The sequence below is a fragment of the Hordeum vulgare genome, unplaced genomic scaffold (assembly GCF_904849725.1).
Source record: "Hordeum vulgare subsp. vulgare unplaced genomic scaffold, MorexV3_pseudomolecules_assembly, whole genome shotgun sequence".
Classification (NCBI taxonomy): domain Eukaryota; kingdom Viridiplantae; phylum Streptophyta; class Magnoliopsida; order Poales; family Poaceae; genus Hordeum; species Hordeum vulgare.
The window spans coordinates 30,001-50,169 of NW_025422556.1; the positions used below are offsets into that span (position 1 = coordinate 30,001).

Below are 20,169 nucleotides of genomic sequence, written 5' to 3' on the forward strand. Positions count from 1 at the left end.
GAGGTGTTTTCATAGTCATCTCCGAATATTTGCCATCTCGGAATATTTTCGATTTCATTTTTCTATGATATGTCTTTCTATATGAAAATTGGTTATTTACGATGTACGATGATCCCTGTTAAGCATCCATGGCTGAATGGTTAAAGCGCCCAACTCATAATTGGTAAATTTGCGGGTTCAATTCCTGCTGGATGCACACGAACGGGAACATTCCATAAGTCTATTGGAACTGGCTCTCTATCCATGGAATCTCATCCATCATCCATACATAACGAATTGGTATGGTATATTCATACCATAACATAAGAACAATAAGAACTCGAATTCTTATCGATACTGGAACTCAGAGCATAGGAGGGAAAGTCGATTTATGGATGGAATCAAATACGCAGTATTTACAGAAAAAAGTCTTCGTTTATTGGGAAAGAATCAATATACTTTTAATGTCGAATCGGGATTCACTAAGACAGAAATAAAGCATTGGGTCGAACTCTTCTTTGGTGTTAAGGTGGTAGCTGTGAATAGCCATCGACTACCTGGAAAAGGTAGAAGAATAGGACCTATTCTGGGCCATACAATGCATTACAGACGTATGATCATTACCCTTCAACCGGGTTATTCTATTCCACTTCTAGATAGAGAAAAAAACTAAAGGAGAATACTTAATAATACGGCGAAACATTTATACAAAACACCTATCCCGAGCACACGCAAGGGAACCGTAGACAGGCAAGTGAAATCCAATCCACGAAATAATTTGATCCATGGACGGCACCGTTGTGGTAAAGGTCGTAATTCCAGAGGAATCATTACCGCAAGGCATAGAGGGGGAGGTCATAAGCGCCTATACCGTAAAATAGATTTTCGACGGAATCAAAAAGACATATCTGGTAGAATCGTAACCATAGAATACGACCCTAATCGAAATGCATACATTTGTCTCATACACTATGGGGATGGTGAGAAGAGATATATTTTACATCCCAGAGGGGCTATAATTGGAGATACTATTGTTTCTGGTACAAAAGTTCCTATATCAATGGGAAATGCCCTACCTTTGAGTGCGGTTTGAACTATTGATTTACGTAATTGGAAGTAACCAATTAGGTTTACGACGAAACCTAGAAATCGATCACTGATCCAATTTGACTACCTCTACGGGATAGACCTCAACAGAAAACTGTTGAGTAACGGCAGCAAGTGATTGAGTTCAGTAGTTCCTCATAGAAAATTATTGACTCTAGAGATATGGTAATATGGAGAAGACAAAATTGTTTGAAGCACGCACAGAACCGGAAGCGCCCCTTGTTTCAAAGAGAGGAGGACGGGTTATTCACATTTAATTTGATGGTCAGAGGCAAATTGAAAGCTAAGCAGTGGTAATTAAGACCCCCGGGGGAAAATAGGGATGTCTCCTACGTTACCCATAATATGTGGAAGTATCGACGTAATTTCATAGAGTCATTCGATCTGAATGCTACATGAAGAACATAAGCCAGATGACGGAACGCAGAGACCTAGGATGTAGAAGATCATAACATGAGCGATTCGGCAGATTTGGATTCCTTTCCTATATATCCACTCATGTGGTACTTCATCATATGATTCATATAAGATCCATCTGTCTAGAGATCGTCATATACATCTAGAAAGCCGTATGCTTTGGAAGAAGCTTGTACAGTTTGGGAAGGGGTTTTTTGAGAGAAAAGAAGAATCTACTTCAACCGATATGCCCTTAGGCACGGCCATGCATAACATAGAAATCACACGTGGAAGGGGTGGGCAATTAGCTAGAGCAGCAGGTGCTGTAGCGAAACTCATTGCAAAAGAGGGTAAATCGGCCACTTTAAGATTACCATCTGGGGAGGTCCGTTTAGTATCCCAAAATTGCTTAGCAACAGTCGGACAAGTGGGTAATGTTGGGGTGAACCAAAAAAGTTTGGGTAGAGCCGGATCTAAGTGTTGGCTAGGTAAACGCCCCGTAGTAAGAGGGGTAGTTATGAACCCTGTGGACCACCCCCATGGGGGCGGTGAAGGGAAAGCTCCCATTGGTAGAAAAAAACCCACAACCCCTTGGGGTTATCCTGCGCTTGGAAGAAGAACTAGGAAAAGGAAAAAATATAGCGATAGTTTTATTCTTCGTCGCCGTAAGTAAATACGTAACTAGGAATATGGAAAATTGCATTTTTGGAATTTGCAATAATGCGATGGGCGAACGACGGGAATTGAACCCGCGCATGGTGGATTCACAATCCACTGCCTTGATCCACTTGGCTACATCCGCCCCTTATCCAGCTAAAGGATTTTTTTCTTTTTTCCGTTGATCATTATTCTATTTATTCTGACCTCCGTACTTCGATCGAGATATTGGACATAGAATGCCACTCTTTAAAAAGGAAAAAAGGAGTAATCAGCTGTGACACGAAAAAAAACGAATCCTTTTGTAGCTCATCATTTATTGGCAAAGATAGAAAAGGTCAATATGAAGGAGGAGAAAGAAACAATAGTAACGTGGTCCCGGGCATCTAGCATTCTACCCACAATGGTTGGCCATACAATTGCGATTCATAATGGAAAGGAACATATACCTATTTACATAACAAATCCTATGGTAGGTCGCAAATTGGGAGAATTCGTGCCTACTCGGCATTTTACGAGTTATGAAAATGCAAGAAAGGATACTAAATCTCGTCGTTAACTGAATTCTGAATAGAAAGATTAAGAAGAAAAAAAAGATTCAAAATAAAGTAAAGGTAGGCGGGGAATAAACTTATTTATGACAAGTTTCAAACTAGTAAAGTATATCCCTAGGATAAAGAAGAAGAAAAGTGGGCTAAGGAAACTCGCAAGGAAAGTTCCAACCGATCGTCTACTTAAGTTCGAGAGAGTTTTCAAAGCACAAAAACGTATCCCTATGTCTGTTTTCAAAGCACAAAGAGTTCTTGACGAGATTCGGTGGCGTTACTACGAGGAAACTGTTATGATACTGAACCTCATGCCCTATCGAGCATCTTATCCCATCTTAAAGTTGGTTTATTCGGCAGCCGCAAATGCAACTCATTATAGGGATTTCGACAAAGCGAATTTATTCATTACTAAAGCCGAAGTCAGTAGGAGTACTATTATGAAGAAATTCAGACCTCGAGCTCGAGGACGTAGTTTCCCTATAAAAAAAAGCATGTGTCATATAACAATTGTACTAAATATAGTAAAGAAATCTAAATAACCTTTAGATCCATCTAAGATTTCGATTCCCAGTAAAAAAAAATATAGAATAGAAAAATATGGGACAAAAAATAAATCCACTCGGTTTCAGACTTGGTACAACCCAAAAACACCATTCCTTTTGGTTCGCACAACCAAAAAATTATTCTGAAGGTCTACAGGAAGATAAAAAAATAAGGGATTGTATCAAGAACTATATACAAAAGAATAGGAAAAAGGGCTCGAATAGAAAAATAGAATCAGACTCAAGTTCCGAAGTAATTACACATAATAGAAAAATGGACTCAGGTTCAAGTTCCGAAGTAATTACACATATAGAAATTCAAAAAGAAATCGATACGATCCACGTCATAATCCATATTGGATTCCCAAATTTATTAAAGAAAAAAGGAGCAATCGAAGAATTAGAGAAAGATCTACAAAAGGAAATTAACTCTGTAAACCAGAGATTTAATATTTCTATCGAAAAAGTTAAAGAACCTTATAGACAGCCTAACATTCTTGCAGAATATATAGCTTTCCAATTAAAAAATAGAGTTTCATTCCGAAAGGCAATGAAAAAAGCCATTGAATTAACTAAAAAAGCAGATATAAGGGGAGTAAAAGTAAAAATTGCGGGTCGTCTCGGAGGAAAAGAAATTGCACGTGCCGAATCCATTAAAAGGGGCAGACTTCCCCTCCAAACAATCCGCGCTAAAATTGATTATTGCTGCTATCCAATTCGAACTATCTATGGAGTATTAGGTGTAAAAATTTGGATATTCGTAGACGAAGAATAACTAATCTTGTCTTCGAATTCTGTCCATTGATAGAATAAAAAATGACAAGAGACTTTTTTCCTGAAATCCCTGCAAAAGAAGAAATTCTACCTCTTTCTATAAGATTTAATGAAAATTGATAAATCATTTAATATAATTGCTATGCTTAGTGTGTGACTCGTTATTTTTTTTTCTTTTTTAAAGAAAAAAACTTAGTAATTATAGAAAATTAACTAATACTAATAACCAACCTATTGCTTCGTATTGTCGAGATCCTAACTAAGAAACAGTCACTATATGAATAAATACCTCTATCATAAATGAGTAGATGTGTCATATAGTTGTAGCAACTGCACTTTTTTATCTAAAAAAAAAATGGGATTCTAGGTTGTGAAGCAAAACTAAAGGGATGTGGATAAAGGGAGGGATGATAGAAAGAAGGAAGAGGAAATAAATAAGATATAGAATTCCACTGTGTATGGTCTATGAATTACATCATAAAAGGCAATGTGAAAAAGCATCAATATAATAAAACTAATAGAGAATGAAAAATTGTAACTTGAAAGAAGAACTACAAATTTTAAGCAATAATAAAGAGCCGCCCGGGTTAATAAAACTGAGAAAATTAACTCGGAAAGAAATTTTTTGGAAGCTCCGTTGCGGGATTCAGACCTAACCATTCAAGGAGAAGCAGTGGGAACGACAGAACCTATGATTCCATAGGATTTTATTGAAAAGAATCCTAACACTTCATTGGGTGGGATGGCGGAACAAACCAAAAAAATTGTCTTATTTGGTAAGTTTATAAATTAACAAATAAGACAGGAAAGAGTAAATATTCGCCCGCGAAATTCTTATTGAATTAGAATACTTTACCGCGATTCAATAAGAGTAAAAATAAGGATATTTTTTAGAAGGACTACATTATTATCTATAAATATAGAATTTAGATAAATATCCACACACATCTGGATATATTCTAGATCTTCTTTTTTGACTATATATTATATTTTTCTGTTTTAACAAATTCAATATAAAAATAAAAAAAAAACCTAACTTTTTCTATTATCTATTAATGTGTATCTATCCGTACCGTAATATTTTTAAATATTATGGAATTAGAGAAATTTATTTACATGCTTTCTCATTCCATTCGCGAGGAGCTGGATGAGAAGAAACTCTCATGTCCAGTTTTGGAGTAGAGATGGAACTAAGAAAGAGAACCATCGACTATAACCCCAAAAGAACCAGATTTCGCAAACAACATAGAGGAAGAATGAAAGGAAAATCCTTCCGAGGCAATCGTATTTGTTTTGGTAGATATGCTCTTCAAGCACTTGAACCCGCTTGGATCACGGCGAGACAGATAGAAGCAGGACGAAGAGCAATAACACGATATGCACGTCGTGGTGGAAAAATATGGGTACGTATATTTCCCGACAAACCGGTTACACTAAGACCCACGGAAACACGTATGGGCTCGGGAAAGGGGTCCCCCGAATATTGGGTAGCCGTTGTTAAACCAGGTCGTATACTTTATGAAATGGGGGGAGTATCTGAAACTGTAGCTAGAGCAGCTATCTCCATAGCGGCCAGTAAAATGCCCATACGAAGTCAATTTATTCGATTAGAGATATAGAACCCTAAAAGGGGTATGGAAGAAAAAAAATGCCCGGTTTTTCTTTCTGGAAAGACAATATTTCTTTCATCCTTTTGCATTGAAATAACAAATTGAAATCAAAATAATATGATTCAACCTCAGACCCTTTTAAATGTAGCAGACAATAGTGGAGCTCGAAAATTGATGTGTATTCGAGTCATAGGAGCTGCTGGTAATCAGCGATATGCTCGTATTGGTGATGTTATTGTTGCTGTAATCAAAGACGCATTGCCCCAAATGCCTCTAGAAAGATCCGAAGTAATTCGAGCTGTAATTGTACGTACATGTAAAGAATTCAAATGCGAAGACGGTATAATAATCCGCTATGATGACAATGCTGCGGTTATAATTGATCAAAAAGGCAACCCAAAAGGAACTCGAGTTTTTGGCGCGATTGCCGAGGAATTGAGAGAATTGAATTTTACCAAAATAGTTTCATTAGCTCCTGAAGTATTATAAATACTAGTAGGCGAAATTTAGATCAAAGAATTAATATTAGTAGATTGTGTTTTACGTATATGTTTTAAAATCCAAAATGAAAAGAAAAAAAAAGAAAACATGTTGATTATAGAAAAATTAGGAGGAACCTAGAATTAGAGTCTTATGGGCAAGGACACTATTGCTGATTTACTAACTTCTATAAGAAACGCGGACATGAATAAAAAAGGAACAGTTCGAGTAGTATCTACAAATATTACCGAAAACATTGTTAAAATACTTCTACGAGAGGGTTTTCTTGAAAGTGTTCGGAAACATCAGGAACGTAACAGATATTTCTTGGTTTCAACTTTGCGACATCAAAAGAGAAAGACTCGAAAAGGAATATATAGAACAAGAACTTTTTTAAAGCGTATTAGCCGACCCGGCTTACGAATTTATACCAACTATCAAGGAATTCCTAAAGTTTTGGGTGGAATGGGAATTGCTATTCTTTCTACTTCTCGAGGGATAATGACAGATCGAGAAGCTCGACTAAACAGAATTGGGGGAGAAGTCTTATGTTATATATGGTAATCGCCCCGCCTATAGTGCTCGAATTCTACCTCGCCCTTCCTATTTTGAAAATAAAAATGGAAAAATAGGAGAAAAAAATATGACAGAAAAAAAAAATAGGAGAGAAAAAAAAAACCCGAGAGAAGCAAAAGTTACTTTTGAAGGTTTAGTTACGGAAGCCCTACCCAATGGAATGTTCCGCGTTCGGCTAGAGAATGACACCATCATCCTAGGCTATATTTCAGGAAAGATCCGGTCTAGTTCTATACGAATACTGATGGGGGATAGGGTCAAAATTGAAGTAAGTCGTTATGATTCAAGCAAGGGACGTATAATTTATAGACTTCCCCATAAGGATTCGAAGCGTATCGAAGACTCGAAGGATAGCGAAGATTTGAAGGATAGCGAAGATTTGAAGAATACCAAAGATTCAAAGGATTAGGTTTTTCTTTTTTTTTTCTAGGGTAATAAATTCTAAGTTCTAAAATTCAAGCGAAGAGACTTATTTTTTTCCAAAATATTAGATTCATAGTTTAAAAAAGGATACGGAAATATGAAAATAAGAGCTTCCGTTCGTAAAATTTGTACAAAATGTCGACTGATTCGTAGGCGTGGACGAATTAGAGTGATTTGCTCTAATCCGAAGCATAAACAAAGACAGGGGTAATCTTTCGAAAAAGAACTTTACTGTCTAAAAAGTAAAAAAAAAGTACCCGCGGAAATGTTCCAATTCCAAATAAAATAATTTCAAATAATTAAAGTAAAGGGTGTATTTTACCCTGAAACGGATATCTTTGTATCTTTTTTTTTATTTCTAACTCATATTTATGAGATAATAAAATATGGCAAAAGCTATACCAAAAATTGGTTCACGTAAGAAAGTGCGTATTGGTTTACGTAGGAATGCACGTTTTAGTTTACGGAAGAGTGCACGTAGAATAACAAAAGGGGTTATTCATGTTCAAGCTAGTTTCAACAATACCATTATAACTGTTACAGACCCACAAGGTCGGGTGGTTTTCTGGTCCTCGGCCGGTACTTGTGGATTCAAAAGCTCAAGAAAAGCATCACCCTATGCTGGTCAAAGAACAGCAGTAGATGCTATTCGTACAGTAGGTTTGCAACGAGCAGAAGTTATGGTAAAGGGCGCTGGTAGTGGAAGAGATGCCGCATTACGAGCCATTGCTAAAAGTGGTGTGCGATTAAGTTGTATACGCGATGTAACACCTATGCCGCATAATGGATGTCGACCACCTAAAAAAAGACGTCTGTAAAAGAATTAACCCGCTTTCAACTTTCAAGAGAAATAAACGATTCAATGATAAAATAATAATACTAGTCTATTATGGTTCGAGAGGAGGTAGCAGGATCCACTCAAACACTACAGTGGAAGTGTGTTGAATCAAGAGTAGATAGTAAGCGTCTTTATTATGGTCGTTTCATTCTGTCCCCGCTTAGAAAAGGTCAAGCGGACACCGTTGGTATTGCCTTGCGAAGAGCTTTACTTGGCGAAATAGAAGGAACATGTATCACACGTGCAAAATTTGGGAGCGTGCCACACGAATATTCTACAATAGCAGGTATTGAAGAATCCGTACAAGAAATTTTACTAAATTTGAAAGAAATTGTATTGAGAAGTAATCTCTATGGAGTTAGAGACGCATCAATTTGCGTCAAAGGTCCTAGATACATAACTGCTCAAGATATCATCTTACCGCCTTCCGTAGAAACCGTTGATACGGCACAACCTATAGCTAACTTGACAGAGCCCATTGATTTCTGTATTGATTTACAGATCAAGAGAGATCGTGGATATCAGACAGAACTCAGAAAGAACTATCAAGATGGAAGTTATCCTATAGATGCTGTATCCATGCCTGTTCGAAATGTGAATTATAGTATTTTTTCTTGTGGGAATGGAAATGAAAAACACGAGATACTTTTTCTAGAAATATGGACTAATGGAAGTTTAACCCCTAAGGAAGCGCTTTATGAGGCTTCTCGTAATTTGATTGATTTATTTCTTCCTTTTCTACACGCCGAGGAAGAGGGCACTAGTTTCGAAGAAAATAAAAACAGGTTTACTCCACCCCTTTTTACTTTTCAAAAAAGATTAACTAATCTAAAGAAAAACAAAAAAGGAATTCCATTGAATTGTATTTTTATTGATCAATTAGAATTAACTTCTAGAACATATAATTGTCTAAAAAGGGCCAATATACATACACTATTGGACCTTTTGAGTAAGACTGAAGAAGATCTTATGAGAATTGACAGTTTTCGTATGGAAGATAGAAAACATATATGGGACACTCTAGAGAAGCATCTCCCAATTGATTTACTTAAGAATAAACTCTCGTTTTAAATCCATTGCAATTTTTTTTCTTCTTCTTTTTCGAGTTAGAATAGAATAAAAAGAAAAAAGAAAACAATTTTGCATCTTTGGTACAATCTATATTTTCGCGAAATGGATCATAATAAAATAATAAAATGGATTTTAGGTATCTAGGGAAGATTCTACTTGGAAGTAACTATTTCCTAGATACCTATGGTACTTCATGGTTGAATGAATCAAAAAAAATCTAAAAAAGACCTAAAGTTAACGATTTATCAATGGGTAGTGTTGCTCCAATACCTAACCAAAGAGCTACTACAGTACCGATTAAAAAAACGGTCGTAGCTACTGGGCGGCGAAATGGATTTTGGAATTTATTGACATTCTCTAGAAAAGGTACTGTCAATAAGCCTGTTGGCACAGAAACCATTAAGAGAACGCCCAATAACTTATTGGGTACCGTACGGAGTATTTGAAACACGGGAAAGAAGTACCACTCGGGTAATATTTCCAAAGGAGTTGCAAACGGGTCTGCCGGTTCACCAATCATTGATGGCTCGAGAACCGCTAAACCTACATTACATGCAATAGTACCTAGAATTACTACTGGAAAAATATATAAAAGATCGTTGGGCCATGCGGGTTCCCCGTAATAATTATGTCCCATCCCTTTAGCTAATTTAGCTCTTAATACAGGATCATTTAAGTCTGGTTTCTTTGTTATTGGGATAGGTGAACTCTTTAGGATCCATCCCCCAAAGGAACCGGACATGAGAATTTATCATCATCCGGCTCGAGCAAGAGTGAAAGAAATAAGACCGCGGAAGATCCTTAATAGAATTAAGGTATATAATGACTCAATGACTCTAGACAAAAAAAGCTTTATCAGATTCTCTTTTCCAAAGTTGCACCTACCACTACTCATTGAAAATAATCCTATTCTTATGGGTAAATGCTCAATATCCAAGTGGGCTTACAAATTTGATCATGATCAATTGCTTTGTGGATTGTCTCATGTCTCTTGATTAGTTGGTATTTATCCCCTCAATATCGCAAGTTTCTTACCTCCAAACAAAATATTTACTTGTTACTAATAAAAAATCAAAAAGTTTAGCCTACATTCTTCCTTAGATCCCTTCTTTTACTCCGATAGTATTGCGGATCACAATCGATGCAAAGAAAATGAATGCATTTCCATACTATAATAAAAAGGTAAGTGTAATAAATAGAGAATTGGATCATGTCACATGACTGATTCCATTTCCACTCTATGGGATCTTACGGAGCCTGTTCATGGATGACATGGTTGCGGTATGATCATAGAAGATATTCTCCTCAAGTGAACCAGCCTATCCTTCCTAGGTAGGGGACTTACATGTTGATTGGATGCGGAGACACCTTTGGTTGTGAATTCTAATGTGGCAGATCCAATTCTTTATCTGCATGGCCAAATCAATAATTCAAGTCACACACTCCCATAATCCGCCTTTTTTCTTTCGTAAAATTAACTTCAACTATTTGTATCGTATAAAAATACTTCGGAGTTGAAGAGAAGTATCCAAATGACATGTGTTATTTTACAATAACCCATGCTTGTAGCAATGAAATACCACAACCTACCCGATATGATATATGAGAATTAGAATTCTCTATGATATGCCTTCCCTATAAAGGACCCGAAATACCTTGCTTACGTATCATTGGAAAGTGCATTAACATAAATACGGCAGTAAGCAGAGGCAGTACAAAGGTATGTAAACTATAAAAACGAGTCAAAGTGGATTGGCCCACACTAGCACTTCCGCGTAATAACTCCACTAAAGGCGATCCTATTACCGGAATGGCGTCAGGTACACCTGTCACAATTTTGACTGCCCAATAGCCAATTTGATCCCAAGGCAAAGAATAACCAGTTACACCAAATGATGCAGTCAAAACAGCCAAAACCACACCTGTCACCCAAGTTAATTCACGGGGTTTTTTAAATCCCCCTGTGAGATACACACGAAATACATGCAGGATCATCATTAAAACCATCATACTTGCTGACCATCGATGAACTGATCGGATTAACCAACCAAAGTTGGCCTCGGTCATTATGTATTGAACCGAGGAAAAAGCCTCTGTAACGGTTGGTCGGTAGTAAAAAGTCATAGCAAAACCGGTAGCGACTTGTACTAGAAAACAAGTAAGTGTAATTCCCCCTAAACAATAAAATATGTTGACATGGGGAGGAACATATTTACTAGTTATATCATCCGCAATTGCCTGAATCTCAAGACGTTCCTCAAACCAATCATATACTTTATTGAGATAGGTAACTAACCCACGCCCCCCTCTAAGAGCCGTATATGAAAATTTCATCTCGTACGGCTCAAGCAGAAACACACAAATTTTCAACGAATATTAGAAAAAAGGTTCAAAACTTCATCAGCCACTGAATCGGGTCGATTTGCCTTGAAGATAGCAAATAAAAAAAATCCGGAATATCTTCTTTGTGATGATAATGCCAAAAAATCTCAAGTTGGCGCGTCTTTCTTTCTTCCTTTCCCTTATGTTGGTCATTAGAGGCTTCTTGACTTTTCTCTTCCCTATTTTGGATTTTTTTTTATGCGTAATATAGAAATTATCTTGTTGTGATCCTATGAATCAGTTCAATTAAAACCTTAGATTCATACTAGAGCCACGATGATTTAGTCTCAAGCTAAACAAAAGGCAAGGGTTCTTCGAATAAGAACCGCTTGATAATCATTTATTGAAATTGAATCAGTGTAATGACTCGACAAAATCGATAGAAAAAAAGTTGTCTTTTGGGCAAACAAAATTGTAAGGAAGAAAATTTCTTTTTTATTTTTATTTAAGAACTACTTGAATTTTTCAGTCTGGTTGCGAGGTCTTAATAGTGAGTATGAATCATAGTTCCATTTTTTTTGATCCACTCTATCTATTTCGTGTTCCAGATACTAGAATAAATAATATCTGACGAATTAGAATCATCTTGATAGAGATAACAGGCCCTTTCTATGTATTATCAATAGGATCAATTCTAACAAGTCACACACTCATATTCCAGAGATACCGAAACAAAAAAATTCCGCGGTCGAACTACCATAATATCTAGAAATGTAGAGCTTAAACTAGAAAGGCTTTTTTGGATGGAAAAACTCTGACTTCCTAGTTTTAGTTAGTAGAAACCTAATTGGTTAAAATTCCATCCAGTAAAATGGAAGAATTATAAATTTCTAAAATGATAGATAGGAATATAGCGAATAAAGCCATTGCGACCCCCATAAAAGGAGTAGTCCCCCAACCCGGGGCGACTTTCCCATATTCCGAATTCAAGGGTTTCAGTAAACTACCTGCACCAGTTCGTTTTGGCCTAGGTTTAGAACTATCTTCAACGGTTTGTGTAGCCATAAATTATATTTAATCATTGGTGTTGACTTTGTATACTATTCCGTTGTAGTTGTAAATACACGATCTTTTCGTAGATCCATTGTAATCTTGAAATTCTATAAAAATGGAAACAGCAACTTTAGTCGCCATCTCCATATCTGGTTTACTTGTAAGCTTTACTGGGTATGCCTTATATACCGCGTTTGGGCAACCCTCTCAACAATTAAGAGATCCATTCGAAGAACACGGAGACTAATTTAAGTAAGAAGTCCCCCTATCTGGGAGACTTCTTACTTAAATGAAATTATTTTATTCTTTTAGTTGGAGTTGGTGGAACCTTAGGTGGTTCTCGGAAGAAGATAGCGAAAAAAATTATCCCTAAAGTCGAAACTAAAAGGAACGTATAAACCAATGCTTCCATAGATTCGATCGTGGTTTATTTACAATTATAACTTCCACACCTATTCATTTGTCATTTGGGAGAATTTCCCATATAAAGAAAGAAAAAGAGTCAAAGAAAGGATGGGAGATGTCAAATCAAAAAAGAGAGGTGAAAGATACCATAACAATGTGTATCAGACTGCCTGTTTCTTTGTAGTTGGATCTCCCACTTTTTGGAATGTTCCAAATTCCACTTGAGCATCCAAATCTGGATCAATACCAGCAAAAACATCTCGGAACAATGTTCTAGCGCCATGCCAAATGTGTCCGAAAAAGAAGAGCAAAGCAAAGGTAGCATGACCAAAAGTGAACCAACCCCTTGGACTGCTGCGAAAAACACCATCGGATTTCAAAGTAGCCCGGTCTAATTCAAAAATTTCCCCTAATTGAGAACGCCTCGCATATTTTTTTACAGTAGCAGGATCAGAATAATTTACTCCATTAAGTTCGCCACCATAGAACTCCACCGTTACGCCTACTTGTTCAACACTATATTTGGATTCTGCTCTTCTAAAAGGAACGTCCGCTCTAACAATTCCCTCCTCATCTACCAAAACAACCGGAAATGTTTCAAAAAAAGTAGGCATACGGCGTACAAAAAGCTCACGTCCTTCTTTATCTCTAAAGACGGGATGTCCTAACCATCCAACAGCTATTCCATCCCCATTGTCCATTGAGCCCGCTCTGAATAATCCCCCTTTTGCCGGATTATTACCAATATAATCATAAAAGGCTAATTTTTCGGGAATTTTAGACCAAGCTTCTGATAAACTAAGATTTTCGGCTAAACCATTGCTAACTCTTCGATATATTTCTTGCTGAAAGTATCCCTGATCCCACTGATAACGAGTAGGCCCAAATAATTCGATTGGGGTCGTTGCTGACCCATACCACATAGTTCCAGCAACTACGAAAGCTGCAAAAAAAACAGCAGCGATACTACTGGAAAGTACAGTTTCAATATTGCCCATACGTAATCCTTTATATAGACGTTGAGGCGGACGGACACTAAGATGGAATAAGCCCGCTAATATACCCAATGTACCCGCAGCAATATGATGAGAAGCTATTCCCCCCGGAACAAAAGGATCAAAACCTTCTGCACCCCACGCTGGATTTACAGCTTGTACTTTTCCAGTTAGTCCATAAGGATCGGATACCCATATCCCAGGACCATACAAACCCGTTACATGAAATGCCCCAAAGCCAAAGCAAGCCACCCCTGCAAGAAATAAATGAATTCCAAAGATCTTGGGCAAATCCAAAGAGGGTTTTCCCGTCCGCTCATCAGAGAATATTTCTAGGTCCCAATATACCCAATGCCAGATCGCTGCCAAGAAACACAAGCCAGAAAACACAATATGCGTAGCTGCCACACCTTCATAACTCCAAATACCCGGATTTGTTACAGTTCCTCCTGAAATACTCCAACCACCCCACGAATCCGTTATTCCTAAACGAGTCATGAAGGGAATTACGAACATACCTTGTCTCCACATTGGATCCAGAACAGGATCAGAGGGATCAAAAACTGCTAATTCGTATAAAGCCATTGAGCCAGCCCAACCAGAAACTAGAGCTGTGTGCATTATATGCACCGCAAGCAATCGACCCGGATCATTCAATACGACAGTATGAACACGATACCAAGGCAAACCCATGGAAATACCCCTTTAGCAAAGAAAAATAGACACGATGTCGCTTTATTTTATCGCATTGAAAAAGATTATCCATTGTACCTAACCCTTCTAGGGGATTCTGTGTCAGAAAGCGCGAATATTTATTTCATTCCATTAAAAATAAGAAGCCAATTCTGTTCATAAGAAGAAAGAGAAGCAGATCTATTCTATACTCGATAAGTGCCAATATGCAATGGGTAACTTGGCCAATTTGGAAAAAACGAAGAATAGATCGCTACCCCTCTTTGTTTAGCATTCGAATCACCCATTCCTTTTTCTTTATTCAATCTGTCTTACCTTTCTTATATGTATAACCTTTCCATCTATGTATTAATAGAATCTATAGTATTCATATAGAATAGAATAAGAATAAAATAGAATAGAATAAGAATAAAAATTAAGACAATAAACTGCAGATTCTTTCTTTCTGTTCCATTCTTACGTTTCCATATTAAAGTGTTTCTTACTTAAATTTAATAATATTAATCTAATATGCCCATTGGTGTTCCAAAAGTACCTTACCGGATTCCTGGAGATGAAGAAGCGACTTGGGTTGACTTATACAATGTTATGTATCGAGAAAGGACACTTTTTTTAGGTCAAGAGATTCGTTGCGAGATCACGAATCATATTACAGGTCTCATGGTATATCTGAGTATAGAAGATGGAATTAGTGATATTTTTTTGTTTATAAACTCCCCAGGCGGTTGGCTAATCTCAGGAATGGCTATTTTTGATACGATGCAAACGGTGACACCAGATATATATACAATATGCCTCGGAATAGCCGCGTCCATGGCGTCCTTCATTCTGCTTGGAGGAGAACCCGCCAAGCGTATAGCATTCCCTCACGCGAGGATTATGCTTCACCAACCTGCTAGTGCTTATTATCGGGCAAGGACACCAGAATTTTTACTAGAAGTAGAAGAGTTACACAAAGTTCGCGAAATGATCACAAGGGTTTATGCACTAAGAACAGGCAAGCCTTTTTGGGTTGTATCCGAAGACATGGAAAGGGATGTTTTTATGTCAGCAGACGAAGCCAAAGCTTATGGACTTGTCGATATTGTAGGGGATGAAATGATTGACAAGCACTGCGATACTGATCCAGTGTGGTTTCCGGAAATGTTTAAGGATTGGTAGTGTCCGGATTTCTTGTAAAGTTATTTCACAGCTAAATTCGTGTTTTCCTCGATTTAATAGAAAATAGAAAGACTTCATGATGAGCAATCATCAGGTTAAGATGGATCTAAACCAATCCATTTTTTTCTATATACATACAACATGCCAACGGTTAAACAACTTATTAGAAACGCAAGACAGCCAATACGAAATGCTAGAAAAACGGCTGCGCTTAAAGGATGCCCTCAGCGTCGAGGAACATGTGCTAGGGTGTATGTGCGACTCGTTCAGATCATGACTTCAAACAAATATAAAAAAAATTTGAAGTATCCCTGATTAGTACCAATGAATAGGATATAGCTTCTCTATCCTAGATTTCTATGGTATATGGAATTTCTGGTTTCCTTTGGTGCAAATCGAATTATCTAAATTTGGAAATAAGAAGCAATTCTCCCATTGGTAGCAAATGGTTATCCATTAAGCGGAGGAAATAGTAATAAAAAGAAAAAGGCTTATGCTCTTTTATCTTATAAAGAACGGACTAACAGGGTCAGCTACTTAGCCAACTTTCATAATTAAATACCGTCACTGTATGGATAACTCTTATTGTGAAAAGAGCTATTTACTCTATAATGGATAGGTAGAGCCAAAGAATGTGAACTATACAAGTTCGTAATACTTTTTGATGAAAGAAAGGGCTCCGGTGTATAGAGAGGGCCTCACCGTTTAAAAGGGAACCATAGAAACGATGGAACCCACTATTTTTTTTAGTATTATTTAGAATGAATTTGTTATTTCGTATAGAAATAACTGAACGGAGTGGAATAAAAAATCGTGGTTGGGAAGGTTACTATAGCAAAAGCCATTGGAATTAATATTTTATATATCGGAATAATTAGTTTTGTTATTAATGAGAAAAAGGGTGGCTAAAAGAAGAGAAATCATTAGTTATTCATTAAGGTTAATTTGATTCAATGACCAGAGTTCCGCGAGGATATATAGCCCGGAGACGACGAACAAAAATGCGTTCATTTGCCTCAAACTTTAGAGGGGCTCATTTAAGACTTAATCGAATGATTACCCAACAAGTAAAAAGAGCTTTTGTTTCCTCTCATCGAGATAGAGGTAGGCAAAAGAGGGATTTTCGTCGTTTGTGGATCACTCGGATAAACGCAGCAACGCGGGTATATAAAGTATTCGATAGTTATAGTAAATTAATACACAACCTGTACAAGAAGAAATTGATTCTTAATCGTAAAATGCTTGCACAAGTAGCTGTATCAAATCCAAATAATCTTTACACGATTTCCAATAAAATAAAGATCATCAATTAAAGGTATAAATAAAGTAATATACTGGAATAATAAAAGATGAATTCCCGGAGAGGGAACTCCGGGAAGATACAATAAATTAAGATTAAGTGGTAGGAATCGACGAGCTGGATTACTTTCTTTATAATATATATAGGTCTGGCCCTTGCGAATTCGAATAAAACATCAACAATCGGAACTTAAGTTCCGGTTGTTGTTTCTTAAATTTTGGTTGTAGTTTCTTAAGTTTCGATTGGAATTGTACTTTTGCGTTAATTGAGGAATATGTCTATTTTTTCTGGGTCTAGAACCTGTAATTATTGAAATTGACTGGGCTTGAAATTGTTTTTCGTTCTCATAGTTACGAAACGGTAAAAAAGATAAAATACGAGCCTGTTTTATAGCAAGAGTAATTAATCGTTGTTGTTTCAAGGTTAATCTATTTATTCGTCTCGATAATATTTTTCCTTGTTCACTAATAAATCTATTAATTAAACTCATGTTTCTATAATCAATTCGATCTCCCGGGCCAATCCGGGGACGCCTACGAAAAGGTTGTTTAGATTTACGAAAAGGTTGTTTGAATTTACGAAAAGTTTGCTTGGATTTACGAAAGGGTTGCTTGGATTTATTAAAAGTTTGCTTGGATTTACTAAAGGGTTGCTTAGATTTAAGAAAAGGTTGTTTAGATGTATACATGATTTATTCCTTATTTAATTTAAAATTGGAAAATGCACTTCTTTATTTTATTAATTTAGGATCCAGAAGAAGTAGTTTTTCTTTGATCCATATCTTATTTGATTCATATTTATAGTATATGAATACCCTCTATACATATGAAATAATATCGACCGGAAATCAGATGAGTTGATTTGTATTTTGTATTCTATACTATGTTTTATTTATATATAAAATATGAAGTTCTTACTCTTTCTGTTGTTTGGAAAGATCGAATACACGATGTTCCTATTTCTTTATTTCGTGATGAGTCGTATGCTTGCGACAATAACGACAAAATTTTTTGAATTCTAATTGTCCGGGTGTATTGTGGCGATTCTTTTGAGTACTATATCTAGAAATCCCCGTCGATTCCTCATTGGCACCTTTTCGAACACAACTGATGCATTCCAAAATAACTCTGATTCTAACATCTTTTCCCTTGGCCATGAACCTCCTTTTCCTTTTGGATTGACTTAATTTAATTCTTCTACTTATTCTTTTATTCTTCTATTTTGAATCCGAAGAAGAAGAATAAAATTCATTAGAATAATTTTTTTTTATTCTTAAATTAAGTAATAAAAAATAGAGAAATAATTAAAGAATACAATCCTTGTCGAATTAGCAAAGATTTTGGTTCGAAATCCTTTCATTTAATTAGTCAGCCCCGCCTTTTTCTATGCTCTGATTTCTGAGGCCTGATTTAGCTTGGGTACCCCTTTAAATTGAATTTCTATTTTTAAAAATAGGGTTTACCAAATTTTTAATGACTCTGAGGTTCAACCCAATCCATCTTTTCTTTCTTTTTCCTTCCGATACTAAAAAAAGATTGAAAAGGATAAGATAAAATTTTGTCATATCACGAAGAAATCTATCCCTCCCATAGCAATAACTAGAATTAAAAAAAAGGGAATGACAAAGCATCCGGGAATAAACGATTAATTTCTATCAATAAACCTGCTAAAGCACCAAACCATAGAGTACTTAGCACGGGTGCTACAGAGAGATATGTTTTTATATCCCGCATTGAAAATCCTCCTTCCTTGTTGGAATACATATATGATCATAAACTTATGCTATATATAAACTGAACCATAATCGACGAAATTTTCCGAAATTGTCCTATCCCTAAAAAATAAAAAGATGACCCCTTCTTCCTATATATTATCAAGGAAAAGTAATCTTTCTTTTATAGGCGAAATTCTATTGGATTTTAGCTGTATATAATTCCTTAATTATATGAGACCAAAAAGAAGAAATGACACGAGGGTTCTATATATAGATAGAGAAAGAATAAGAAAATTATGATGTGGAAAAGAAGACAGGAATTGTGTACAATGGCATTGCACAACAATTTAATTTGGAAAAGGGATGTAGCGCAGCTTGGTAGCGCGTTTGTTTTGGGTACAAAATGTCACAGGTTCAAATCCTGTCATCCCTACCTATTACTTCTTTCTTCTTTATAGGCAGTAGCAACGAGATCAATTAAAGTAAAGTGGGTATAACTGGAATTTGTGGAGACTATACGTACGTGAGATACATTAGGAATAGAAAAAGATTTTCTTTTTGAATGAATGAAAGCGCTCTTAGTTCAGTTCGGTAGAACGCGGGTCTCCAAAACCCGATGTCGTAGGTTCAAATCCTACAGAGCGTGATTCCATCTATCTTATGTCGAAGCAGAGTAAAATAATTTAACAAAATTGAATTGTAACTCCAATTTGACCTCCTCCAGACCAGAGAGGAGGTCAATAAAAAAAAAAAAATGACTCAATCAAAGATCCAACTGATCCCCACGCCTGTATTGCAAATACGCAGTCACGAATAATCCCGCTAAAGTAATAGGAATTAGGCCTAAGACGATTCCAAATAGAAAAACTTCAATCATTTCGATTTGTTCGGGGGGATAAAAAAAGAGGTACGATCTATCCCTAAATAGTACTCTAAATTATCCACGAATCTCAATGACCAAGAAAAGAATTCCTAATTAGTCTGGAAAAGAGTCGTAGAATATCAGGAATCCCAAAGAAAGATTTTGCTTTTCTGAATTATTATTATTCAGTCAATTCAAATAAGACGTATCTTGTTCAAGCCAATAAATAGAGCTGGGGTTATAGTTAAAGCAGCCAGTAGAAAACCGAAATAACTAGTTAAAGTAAGCATGAAAGAGTTAAATTCCATTTATTTTTTTTTACTACACTACATATGTTGGTAAAGCATTTACCTAAGTTATGGAAAATTCATAATTCATCAGTTATTTTAGATAATACTAAAAAACAAGATAGAGTGAGATACAGAAGTGTAAAAGAAAGTGGATTCATCAGATGATACATGAGTCCCTAATTTCGAATCAAGAGATTTGTTATGGAATTTTTCAATTGAGTAAAGTAATAATATTAAGAACTAGATCATATAACCCCATTGAATGAAAAAATGAAATTGGATTTTCAGGGAAATTTCGGAATAAGAGATAAATAAACAATTGAATTTGAAAAAAAAACTTCTTTCTATTTTGGATAATTTCTTTTTCAATAGG

General features: G+C 36.2%; 1 protein-coding gene and 2 non-coding genes across 3 annotated transcripts; all 3 read left to right on the forward strand.

Annotated features, from left to right (window-relative positions):
* Positions 1-128: 128 nt before the first annotated feature.
* On the forward strand, positions 129-2,722 carry LOC123419975 (50S ribosomal protein L2, chloroplastic). Its single transcript, XM_045107243.1, has 3 exons — positions 129-163; positions 655-1,061; positions 1,725-2,722. The coding sequence occupies exons 1-3, from the start codon at positions 129-131 to the stop codon at positions 2,153-2,155; spliced, it is 873 nt and encodes a 290-aa protein (XP_044963178.1). The 3' UTR covers positions 2,156-2,722.
* A 16,281-nt stretch (positions 2,723-19,003) lies between these two features.
* TRNAP-UGG lies at positions 19,004-19,077 on the forward strand. Its single transcript has one exon. It is a non-coding gene; the product is annotated as a tRNA-Pro (tRNA).
* A 139-nt stretch (positions 19,078-19,216) lies between these two features.
* TRNAW-CCA lies at positions 19,217-19,290 on the forward strand. The gene has a single exon. It is a non-coding gene; the product is annotated as a tRNA-Trp (tRNA).
* The last annotated feature ends 879 nt before the right edge of the window (positions 19,291-20,169 follow it).